The 12,328-nt window shown below is 35.4% G+C and overlaps 1 protein-coding gene across 4 annotated transcripts; it reads right to left on the minus strand.

Annotated features, from left to right (window-relative positions):
• Positions 1-8: 8 nt before the first annotated feature.
• Positions 9-8,524, minus strand: LOC113229587. 4 transcript variants are annotated; one of them, XM_026463241.1, is made up of 7 exons: positions 8,467-8,524; positions 8,175-8,369; positions 7,889-7,957; positions 6,760-6,849; positions 5,635-5,769; positions 2,560-2,643; positions 9-542 (listed from the first exon to the last, which is right to left on the minus strand). In XM_026463241.1, exons 1-7 carry the CDS (start codon positions 8,510-8,512, stop codon positions 457-459), a joined length of 705 nt encoding a protein of 234 aa, XP_026319026.1. In that variant the 5' UTR covers positions 8,513-8,524; the 3' UTR covers positions 9-456. The 4 variants fall into 4 exon arrangements, with proteins under 4 accessions (XP_026319026.1, XP_026319050.1, XP_026319034.1 ...); XM_026463265.1 differs by lacking the exon at positions 8,175-8,369; XM_026463249.1 differs by lacking the exon at positions 6,760-6,849.
• Positions 8,525-12,328: the final 3,804 nt, after the last annotated feature.

A 12,328-nucleotide genomic window follows, 5' to 3' on the forward strand; every position in this document is an offset into this window, starting at 1 on the left:
ACCTGAAAATTACCCATTTAATAGTAATTTGTTTAATTTGTAATAGTAATTGTTTACCTAAGTGAGTTCATTGAGAACTGAACCAACGAGTCACCAACATTCTTTTTAACATTGTCTCTAACAAAAAAAGTCTACATCTTTGATTTTAGGTATATACCTAGCTAAACAAAGAAATATTTAAGGCGTTCATAACGTGAAGTAAGTTGTAGACGACTCACAATTAGACAGAATCTAGATATGTCCAAAAACAGATTTTTGAATCATTTGATCTTGACAAACATTATCTATGAGATTTTAATCGCTTTAAGGTGGATTCAGTCATTCTGCAGCGACAGTTCCTGATTGGTCAACTCAAGATCATATCGCGCAACACTATAAATTGCGGCAATATATTGCCAGAATTTGTGTATTGCGAATCCACCTTTATAGCGTTTATGAACACTATAAATAATCCTGCTAACTGGTCTTACCTCTTGGCTTCAACAATATAGGGGGGGCCTTTACGTTAACCAAAGACTGTTTAGCGTTGGACACACTAACAGCTGAAAAATGCAGTTTTTAATCACTTTAGCTAATTACCTAGATACCTACAATACAGGGTGTAAACTTATTTACAAACCTGCCCACTAATTCATAACTAACGTAATCAACATTGTTAGCGAAATTGATTTATTAACTTATCAGGGATTAGCAAAACGCTCTGCAACCCCCTATAATAGCTTTTTTAATATCTTATTTAGTTCTGTTGTAAAGCAAAATCAGCGTTATTGGCAATATTTTAGCGGTCCAAAAAACTTTAGGTGCCGATATCTCCAAAGTCTTAATAAGGGCATTTCTCCAAAGCCGCAATTTCTTGTGTCCATGCGCTAAACTCCACTTATTTTTCAAAACAAAAATTTACTAAAAAAAGTGTTAAAGAAAGGTCGAAAGCTAACAGTAGCGATATACTGCTGTTTTCGCATAGACATCTCGCGCTATAAGTCGCTCTCGTGCAAGTCACGCATGTTTGTGCTAGCACTACAGGAGAGCATAAAATCTTCCCAATAAACCTTACGGACCTAATGGAAAAAAATCCGAAATAGCCAAAACCTGACAACGGTGGCGTATCCCGAATGCAGAACCTAACACAAAAAGGCATTTTTCTCAAAATTGAATTCGTATATCAACATTAGGCTTTAGTTTACGTATAATAAATTAGTTGACAGTATATAATCTGAAATTCACAATAAACTAGACAATAGCTTTATCATATACCAAGATTGCTGCGTGTCCCAGATTTACGCCGGAATTCGGCGGTAGTTACTATATAATCACAATACACAGTCACAAGTGAAGTGTTTTAGAAGTTTCGCAATTCTTTCACATTATTCGTCCATCACTCACACCTCTGCGGCTGGAGACAAACAGATGGATGATTTGTTGCTAATTTTAGGACTTTTTACGTGTGAATAGGTACGTAATTCGGTGGATTTTGGTCCAGGTTGATTTTTGAATGCGGCGTATACGATATTTCAAAAACTATATTTTTTTGGTTGTAAGCAATATTTTTTATAATATGTGTTGTAACGACTAAAATATAATAACAATTTATTGGTTTTACAAGTATTGTCCTTTACGAGTAATGTCAAAAATATATGTATTTTCCTTAGATCATATATGTGCTCTAAGGTATTTTCTGAACTCCGTGGCCTTGGATTCGGTGCATTTTTTGCCACCGAATTCAGAAAAAAAGTCATCAGTCTGCCATCGAAGCTATATTTACTTAGAAAAGTAAGAATTTTATAGGTTTTTTCATTTAAATGTTTAGTTAATATTATTGATTTTTATATTACTATTTGCTTCTCGCTGAAAATGAATAAGGAAAATCAAAAGCACTAAACCAGTAACGATAAAAAGCCATCCAATTATATATGAAAGGCTTAAAGAAAAAGATAGACGGAGGTATGCGAAGAAAAAGCAGAAGGAAAGATGTTGAAGTTCATGAATTATCTCGTTATATATAAAGAGTAATAAACGAAATACGGGAATACTTTGTGTGATTGAAAAAAGGCTGACTTTGTGTGGTAGAAAAAAGGCTGAACAACCAAACTGAAAACTGATTTTAATTACTAATCATAAGGTGAAATTTCTTTGCGTTATTGTGGTTGCTTCTTAAATAAATTTTAGTTTTTAAAGCTTGATTTAATAGTTAGTTATAGTAGTAAATTTTTATGTAGATTATTGAATGTTTGTATTGCCTTTTTCATAACAAGTATTTTATACAAAAATTATGCTTTTTGTTAAATTATTCTGATTTCGGTGGAAGCTGAATTCGGTGGATCAAATATGTCATTAACTGTTAAGAATCTAGCCCAACTTTTTCCATCCTGCTCAAAGTTTTTCCTGAAATTAAGAAAAAAAACCGACCACCGAAGTCAGAGAACTTAGCCCTTCTTGGAGAAATGCCCATTACCGAAATGCAAAATTTCTTAGTTATGACAAGGAGTGCCGAAAAGTTGGAGAACGGACTAGACTACCTACAAGAAAAATACTTTGTTTCTAAGAGAATTTGTCGCTTACCGTTGCTCCCGACTTTGCCTCCCTCACGCCTAAGAGTTAGACGCCTATGAATAGGCAACACTAAAGGAGATCCGTACCCGTTCTCTGAAATAAAATGAGTATGATAACTATTGAGAAAATGATGAAGTACATATTCTTAGATCAGCTCGATGCAAAACTCGGAAACTATATTTCGAAATTTGTTATCATGGCCTCTTTTGCCAACTTTCTTACACCGAACCCTTACAAAGCTTTTGTCTGAACCCTTAAATTGAAAGCAATATTTAGTCGTCTAAGTAGGCATTTGTAACGGAATATGCTACTTAACAACCTGAGCCTATGCACATGCCGTATTTTATACGCGTCGACAACAAAAGCGCCGTAAACGCACCTTTGACGAACGCGACACTCGATTGCGGTGCCGTAGAAATTCTAAAAGCAGATTATTGTGTTTGTACAGATTCAAACGCGAGACAGCCCCGCGCGAGAAGCGCGTTCGAAGCTCGTCATTCGAGTCGTCCCTCGTTTGAATCGATTCAAACACGCACAAACATCGCGTTGCGTGCCAGAAGCTTATAGGGCCCTAGTATGCATAAATGAGTTAACTTACAGAAAACCGTAAAATTAGTTATGAATGCAGTCTTGCGCCTTGGATCGTACAGTTTAATATTCTTTTCACTAACATCATTAAAAAAATCGTAGTAATTGTGAAATAAAAAAATTATTTTGTCAAAAACCTGGTTCATCTCATAGGCGAATTTAGCAAAAATGTGTTACAATCATGAATGTGAATTACAACACATATCTTTCAACGTGGTTTGAAATGATTTAGTTTAAGTGCGCATAACTCATTTTACATATTTTTTAATACATGGTCATTATGATAATGTGATTTCTCAGTGTTTGCAAGGATTAAGTGACACTTTATACGTGTTTTTCAGTACTTTGCAAAAATGTGTTAACCACCCCTGATACATAAAGTAATAATTTTGTTGATATATCGAATTTTGTATAAACCATTTTTATTTCATTACTAATCGTAAGTTTGTAACTTATAAAAATAATAAACTAATCGTAATGCTTATGTCATTACAAATCTTTTCATTATTATAATTGTCCTGTAAAATTCATTAGATATTTAAATGTGTAATGACAAAAAGTTGCTAAAAATATTTAATCTCGAAACTGTCATTGTGGGTTAAGTCATAGGTACGTCATATGCAGAACACAGTCCTTATACTCCACTGGAGTTTACACTTAGAATTTCACGTAGTTGCTTCATTTCAAAAATTAATTGAAATTAAAAAACGACACTACAATTTAATTTTTTCAATTTAGTCTTTTGTAATTTGGTTTAAAATGAGGAATATAGTTCTAACTTTCTTCATTAGTATTTCTGTCTTCGTTTTTTCTTCATAATATACTTAAAATAAAAATAAATAATCTTTGTAAAAACTGTATTCGTAACTTCAACTTCAACTTTTGTATCTATGGCTCAGTCTTTTGCGCGACGATTTGTAGTCTGTGCGCCAGAGTCAGGGCAAAGCGTAACTTCAAAAACACGCCATTTTCAGCTTTTTAGGCAGTTGACACGCTTAGGAACGAATTAGGGACTCGATTTTTATGGAGATGGATTCAATTCAATACGATCTATCGATTTTTTTAATCAATTCATTTCAATCGCGAATCGAATTAATTATCAAATTTTTATCTTTATTATCAAATTAATTCAAAATTAAGGCTAATCGAATCTCTCTCATTTGGTCAAATACAGAAACGGAAAATAGAGACAGATGCTTTCGACATTGAGTTATATGAAATAATATTATTTATTTATTTTCAAGTTACAAAAGAATCTCCTATCAAAATACGCAATACATGCGCGCGACTACGGCGCGTCTGCAGCGCGCATATAAGCGCAGATGACGCGCGTTCACAGCGCCACTGAATTTGTGAACGTGTGCAAAGGTTTACTCGCTGCAACTGCATCGCATTCCAATCGCGTTTGCGCGTATAAAATACGTCGTATGCATAGGCTGTTAGAGGGACCGGGAGCCTAGAAAGAGCATGCAGGTATAAATACAATGGTCGCACAGGTGCAAACTACATCTATCTATTTTCTGGCACGATTGCACTACATAATTTCGACTACAAGGCATTTTGTGTTAACCTAGTCTGAGATTTTTAAAACGAACTTAAATTTAGACCAAAAGGAGGCATTCATTATCCTGCATGGCAGTCCGCCTTGCCGTCCGCCGCGTAATGCAGGATTATAAATGTAGTCGTAGCGTGCAGGCCATCCTGCAAAGCGTCCTGCGTGACTCCATACGTGGGGCATACGCAGGATAGTGTGTGAGCAGTCTCCTGCCTGCGCGACAGACTGTCATGCAGGTAGTGAATGCATGGGCCGTGCCAACAAACTTTTTCTTGTTTTTATTTTGCAAGAAATGAAATTAAGCTTCAGAGTTTACTTTATAATTTCTTGCTTATACAACGTTTTGAGTTCTTACGTTTTCGCGATTGTTACACATAGGAAATGAAACTATTTTTCCGGATTTAAATCGCGTAGGTCAACCGTGACAATGGCCCCTGTAAAGGGCCCGAAATGTCGGTGTGTTTGAAAAAACAAATATAATATAATAGTTTCATTTCTTATAATATACTATGTTCGTTTCGTAAATACAAAAAACTTGCTTATCTTGCCTTGCTTAGATCTACAACTTTACTGGCATCTATTATCGAGTGGCGGTGTGTGGCCTAACACAATCCCTTTGTATCCATTGATGGATTTTGTTGTTATGATACCAAGAGATGGGACAAACAAGTCGTACGCCTGGTGTTAAGCGACACGCCTATCCATAGCAGTTGCAGTGTCACTTAGAAATTTAAATCGCAAAGATCTGAGGGTCACTGCCACTGCGCCTGTCACCCTGAGACAAGTTGACAAGTCCCATGTGCCAGTAATTACACCAGCACCTTTAGCCTTCAAAATCGAAACGCAGCAATGGTCACATTACTGCTTGGCGGCAGAAGTAGATAACATCAAAAGGAGCTCTACTGCTACTAAAATATATATAGTACAGACATATATCTCACCAATAACTGTGAGTGTACTACATTTGGAAGTATTATCAGAAGTCCCTTTGTAGCTGGTTCTCCTGCTACTTGTGTCCGATATGATGTCAGCGTTGTTGTTATAAGGATGTAAGAAGCTTAGTGTTTTCGAACGAGCTGAAAAAAAAATACAAATAAATGAACAGCACTTTTGATCTCTTTTAAGACGGCACTTAACACGGCGGCGCGTTTGATTATTGTGTTTGTTGTTCACTTAGTTGAAGGATTTCAACATCTAATACTATGTCCCAGTAATACGTAATTTCTAAAGATAATCAGATGTTTATTTCATCTCAATTTGGTTACTCGCTGACATGGAATGCCTAAAAAAAATCCGTAACAGCGGTATTGACGAAATTTATAGTCATAAAATTGAACGAAATTAACGTTTAAAATGGTATTTGTAATTCAGTGCAACATTTAAATTAACGTTTATCATATATACATAGAAAGTGAAAAACGTAAAACTTCGGATATCAAGAAAAAAATTTTGGACTTTCACTTTTTTTTCGAAATCATCGTTTAAGGTTCTCGCGATTGTTACACCTAGGAAATGAAACTATTTTTCCGTATTTAAATCGCGTATATTTGTTTTTTCAAACAAACCAACGTTTCGGGGCCTTTACAGGTTCCATGGTCACGGTTGACCTGACCGTCGGGGTAGGCAGGCAACAGTTTTCCACTTGCTACGATCCTGACACACATCGTTTGCCACATCAACATGCATCAGTGTTTTCATACACGCTCGTCGGTTAGGGTACTCCTGACCTAGCCCTTCTTTATAATGGCGTCAATTTGGTCATAGTAAGTTCGCCTCTTACCAACCTGGTCGGCTCTTACCAACTTACGCTCGCACTCGCCTAATAAATCTATTTCGTGAATCTTCTTTCATTCATTCTTTTTACGTATCCGAACCATCTAAGCATCCCTTTCACTGTCTTTGTCACTACATCTTCTCCCAATCGCAATAAATCGCCCTTTTCTTCTTATTCTTAATACAAATAAACAAAACAAAATCAACAGAATACCAAACAGTCCATTATAAATGCACGTACGTTACATACATACGTAGGTGGTATGCAGTGTTACTAAGTTAGAAGTTCTTACTTTTACTCAGGATATCCACACAATCTAGGCTGTTATCACGCTGTACAGATCTTGGTCGAGGCGATAAAGATCTATTTTCACTGCATGCCCCTAAAACAGGATCAATTACACATGGCAGCCAAATAATAAGCCTGAACAAAAGTTTGGGTCGCCTCTGAGGTTCACATGAAAGCTTCAATTATTACGATTGGGTTTACCCATAAAATTCACTGAAACTAATTAACAGCCATGGTAACGGTTTGACCTACCGCTTCTAGAGCATAGGGTTGTGAGTTCATCTCGGAGTTTTTGAAATTTACCATGAGCTTTTCAGTAAAGGAAAGCATCATACGGCAAGCTGCACACGTCCGTAAACCAATTAATTAATGATGTGTGTGAAGTTCCCAATCCGTATTGAGCTCACGTGGGAGAATCGAGTATCTAACCAGAAATAGAGACGAAATGTCATTTAATTTGTTTGAAAACTATTCTGCCATATCACTACGGTGACAACTGCGCTCCGATTGGCCAGGCCGAATTCGTCAATTGTTTCACTTCAAATAGACCAATGTAACTTGAGCTTTGCTATAATGGACGATAATTTAAAAATTACATATTTAATAATTAATTACCGATGAAATGTGATTCCATTTGTTTTATTAGTTTATTAGTTACAGATATTATCATTATTACTACAAGTACAGAATATTTTACGAATATAAGGAGACGTACACACACAGGTCAGTTATTGGCGCTGTACTATTTCAGCTTTCTAATTTGTGATTTCAGTGCAAATGAGAGTTGATATTTAAAAGTGATATAAGGCCCATTTGCCTGATGAATTGCCATTATTTTGTCTCTATTTCAAGTTTTATACTCGATGCGTGGGAAGTACAGTTTAAGCCCTCTCATTGTGAGAGGTGACATGTGCCTATAAGTGGGACTATATGCAGGCTAACTTTAAAGATTAACAAAAATTAAAGTTACAAGGGTTTTTTACTATCCACGCAAAGATAACCCTATTGTATTACTGCGTAATCTTAAAATTCCAAATAGGGTCGTTTGTGCAAATGATTTAGGAGAACTATCACTTCATATCATTATTGTTGATAAATGACAAAGTTTTTAAAACTACACAAAAACTACTCACTATGTGCCCCTGGCCTCACTGGTATCTTGGAAGGTGATTGAGACTTACTTCTAGCTTCCAGTCTTAGTCCTGTGACAAATAAATAAACGCCAAGTTTATAGTGAGCACTGCGCTATATGGTCATTATTGGTTCTATTAAAATAATTGATACTGTATACAAAATGTCATTAGATTAACTGTGTGTATGTCCTCCATTTGCTTATTTTCATACCTACGGATCAGCGCACACTTTCAACATGAAAAACAGTGAACATAGTTTTAAGTATAAACCAAAAGTAATTAAAACCTTTATTTGATGACCGGGAAGAGAGAAAACACACGGAAGTCATGCCGTATGTCCGAACAATGCGAGACTCTTTTCCACTTGAATGGTTCATCAGTTCCTCTCGGTTACACAGGCTACGAGTCCTCATCCGTGCGAAGTCAGCGTTCACATGACTGTGCTTCACCTTCACCGCCCCTCCGATAGTGTGCGCTGACCCTAAGTGACAAAGCATCCATATTTGGAAACAAGCTTCTTTTTATTTAGACAACTGATTCAGGAATTCAAAGATTGATTCTATTGTTTAGGTACTTACTGGATGCGATGCTGTCTTTGTAAGGCGGACCTCGACAAACAAGCATTTTACGGTGTGCTTTATCTGAAAACAGTAAATAGAGTTTTTAGCCTATTCAGCTCAACCACTAAAATCATTATAATTAATGTACGGGGACGGTTTAAACTCGAATTACAAAACTCCAATATTTATAACTAGAAGTTATGCATGCAACTGCAGGCAGTGTAGGTTCCGGTTACAAAACAATAGGCAGATGTTGCGCGCCGAACACGTAAGTGAAGCCACCAAAGCAAATACAAATTCAAAAGCGAATACAATCTCGCGTCAGTACTAAGCACAGCGTCACATTGATTAGTTATGTTTAAAAATGCCGTTTAATGAAAGACAGAAGGTCTTTAATTAAATTAATTAAAGACACAAAAAGAATTCCTTAAATTAATTAAATGTGTTTGGGTAATAGGAGCATCGATTAACTTAAACTTTTTTAAAGAAAGTAATTAATGCATTCATATACATACAGGCTGCACCATTTACTACTGCGGTCCAAAATTGTTTTTTAGGTAACTCAGTTTTACGTAAAGTATTCTCAAACGAAGGTCTATAATAATAGCCATAATGTATGTACACAAAAGAAAATGTAGCCCTATAGATAACTTTCATTGTTGTGTGCACGTGTCATAAAGAGAAAAAAAAATAAAGAAAATATTATAATGTATGGTCACACATTTTAGTTCGAAAATCGCCTCCAGTGCAACGGAACAAGATATAAATCTGTAGCTTGATGTGCTGTAGGCTTAGAATAATAACGCATAGAATGATAGTTTCATATCAAACGAACTGTCACAAGTGAGGCAAAAACCAAATTCATGTAGGCGTAAGCAACTTGTAACTACGCTCGTCGGCACGCACACAAATATACAAATAATAATGCCATGGAATAACATTTCCCTCAAAAGTGGGGAAATTGTATCTTGCTTAACTCATCATTAAGTTACAGGTGCCTACAGATTTGCCCGACATTGTCGATCAGGTGCCTACAGATGTGCTCGGTTTTGTCGATGAAAAACGAATATAGCACTTATTTGTAAATCCAAGATGGCGGACACGATTTTTCAAAATATGCTATATGTGTATCCTTTTCGAGGTATTTGGGGATGCTCATTACGAATATGGCACTCATTTCTAAGTCCAAGATGGCGGACACGAGTTTTGAAATAAATGCAATATGGGTATCATTTTCGAGGTACTTGGGGATGCTCATGACGAATATGGCACTCATTTCTACATCCAAGATGGCGGGCACGATTTTTCAAAAAAATGCGATATGGGTATCATTTTCGAGGTACTTGGGGGTGCTCATTACGAATATGGCACTCATTTCTAAATCCAAGATGGCGGGCACGATTTTTTCAAAAAAATGCAATATGGGTATCATTTTCGAGGTATTTGGGGATGCTCATTACGAATATGGCACTCATTTCTAAATCCAAGATGGCGGACACGAGTTTTCAAATAAATGCAATATGGGTATCATTTTCGAGGTACTTGGGGGTGCTCATTACGAATGTGGCACTCATTTCTAAATCCAAGATGGCGGGCACGATTTTTTCAAAAAAATGCTATGTGGGTATCATTTTCGAGGTATTTGGGGATGCTCAATGTGAATATGGCACTATTTGTAAATCCAAGATGGCGGGCACGATTTTTCAAATAATGGCAAGTTGGGTATCGTTTTCGAGGTATTTGGGGGTGCTCATTACGAATATTGCTTTTGTTTGAACTGTCGTGTTTGCCATCTTGGATTTAGAAATGAGTGCCATATTTGTATTGAACATTCCCAAACATCTCGAAAACGATACCCAACTTGCCATTATTCGAAAAATCGCGCCCGCATCTTGGATTTAGAAATAAGTGCCATATTCGAAACCTAAAACCGAAAATGCCATAAGCAAACATTAAAGAAAATAACTGTTAAAATAGATTAAAAAATCGCTTAAGAATGCTCCCCTTTTAAGAAAATAAAATATTTTAATATAAAATATTTCGCTTGAGTTACGAAAAGAAAGACATATAATAAGCTATCAAAGTTGTACTGGTGGTGCCAACACTATAGTAGAAACAAATATATAAGTACTGTAAATTTGTTGCAATATGTGCTCCAATTCAAATAAAATTAAAATAAATAATTATTCAATAAAGCATGAACGCAGAGCCGTTAAAAGTATTATAAAATAATTAAGTGTCCCAATCACTTACAGGAGTTAACGAAAACATTTAATGTTTATTAAAGTAAATATTAGTTCAAGATGCGCAAATAAATCTAAATTACAGGCACCACTAAAATTTACGTAATATAATTATTTTGATACAGAATAGCAAAATGGGGAGAAAAAAAATTCGTTACTTTGCAACACTTTCGTATCTTGTTGCCGCGAAATTATTTTTCTGTTTTAGTGAATATTTACATAAAAATATGAGTTGAAACGCATTACTTACTTGTGGAATGCGATGTTAGTGTCTATTTTATGTTTGTCTGTTGTATTTTTACACCCATTTACCGCACATTTCGTCATTTTTAGCAAAAAATTTTGGAGCTGTTCGCGGTGCAATATGACCTTGAGCACTAACAGCCCGCGCGCTCCTGGGACGCGTTTGGAACCCTCTAACTTGCCTCACTTAGCGTGTGCGGGCTAGGTTTCTATGCGTTATTATTCTAAGGCTGTAGGCTGTAGTCTACTTCACAGGTTTTAAAGAGTTTCATTGGAAACCAAACAATTTTTGTCAAATTAGAAGATGATCATCAATGCTATGGAATTGATTACAAAGTTAATTTACTAATAAAAAATAATAGAAAAGTATTTGATGGTGCGATTGCACTACATAATATTATTATCAAAATCAGAAACGAATGCTCGATGTATAGACGCGAAACGGTAGTATTATAAAAAACGTGTACAAAATAAAGGTTATTAAGATATTGTATAACTGTGATTGTAATAATTATTTTGAATGGTCAAAGTTCTTCAATTCTAAAAAATCTTAATAATAATTATTTGTTATGCAAAGCTGCAAAGTTGTTGTTTGCTGCGAGTGCTTGTATTGAAACCTGAACAAGCGAAGGAAGCTAAGATCATAGACTCCTGAGCGTAGCGAGGGTTTCAAGACACGAGACGCAAAACAACTTTGCTGCCGAGCGAAACACACAACTTTTCACCTCATAGCGAGGGAAATGGTAGATGAAAGAAAAACAGTTGAACTATAAAACCTTTTTTTATTTAAAAGAAAAAGTTTATCTTCGGATGCGTTCTGAATGTACACCTCATCAATTTTTATTCTTGCTTGTACTTTTATTTTGTGTGATTAAGTGATAATTGAAATTATTTTGATTCTTCGACTAATTAAAATAATTTAATAAACACAATTAGTTACCTATCATTGTCAATTTAAAGTCAACAATAATAAGAATAAAAAATACTAACAGATATATGTTACGTAAATAAGTATTGTACAACAAATCGCTTAATTGAACGTGCCATTATCTTTTTTTTTTCATCGAAAGAAAAAGTTAGGTGCACCACAGTTCATCGTCAAGTTCGAATTTCAAAAACCTTTCCCACGCTAGCGTGCAAAAAACGCTTTTGCGCGCAGATTTTTAGTGAGAAAGAAAGCCTTTCCGAGCTAATGAGGTGAAAAATATTTGTGTGATGTAAATAATAATAATTAAATATTAACTTATATTGCATATAATTTGTTTTTAATATTCTAATGCCACTTAAGATAATGGAACCGATGATGGACAGTGCACCAATCATGAACATTTTTGAACTATACCGCCAAAAATAAAGAAACGCTAATTATTTCTTTGCACTTTCAAATTTTTTTT

This window comes from Hyposmocoma kahamanoa, unplaced genomic scaffold (assembly GCF_003589595.1).
Source record: "Hyposmocoma kahamanoa isolate Upper Pololo Valley unplaced genomic scaffold, ASM358959v1 100175, whole genome shotgun sequence".
NCBI lineage: Eukaryota > Metazoa > Arthropoda > Insecta > Lepidoptera > Cosmopterigidae > Hyposmocoma > Hyposmocoma kahamanoa.

Excerpts from the sequence above, each read along its gene's own strand:
- LOC113229587 (XM_026463241.1), bottom strand. The coding sequence starts at position 8,512 with ATGCTTGTTTGTCGAGGTCCGCCTTACAAAGACAGCATCGCATCCA. Across the intron at positions 2,644-5,634 it reads TAGTACACTCACAGTTATTG|AGAACGGGTACGGATCTCCT; the intron begins GTGAGATATATG and ends ATTTTATTTCAG. Across the intron at positions 543-2,559 it reads AGGCAAAGTCGGGAGCAACG|CTGTTAGTGTGTCCAACGCT; the intron begins GTAAGCGACAAA and ends TGCATTTTTCAG.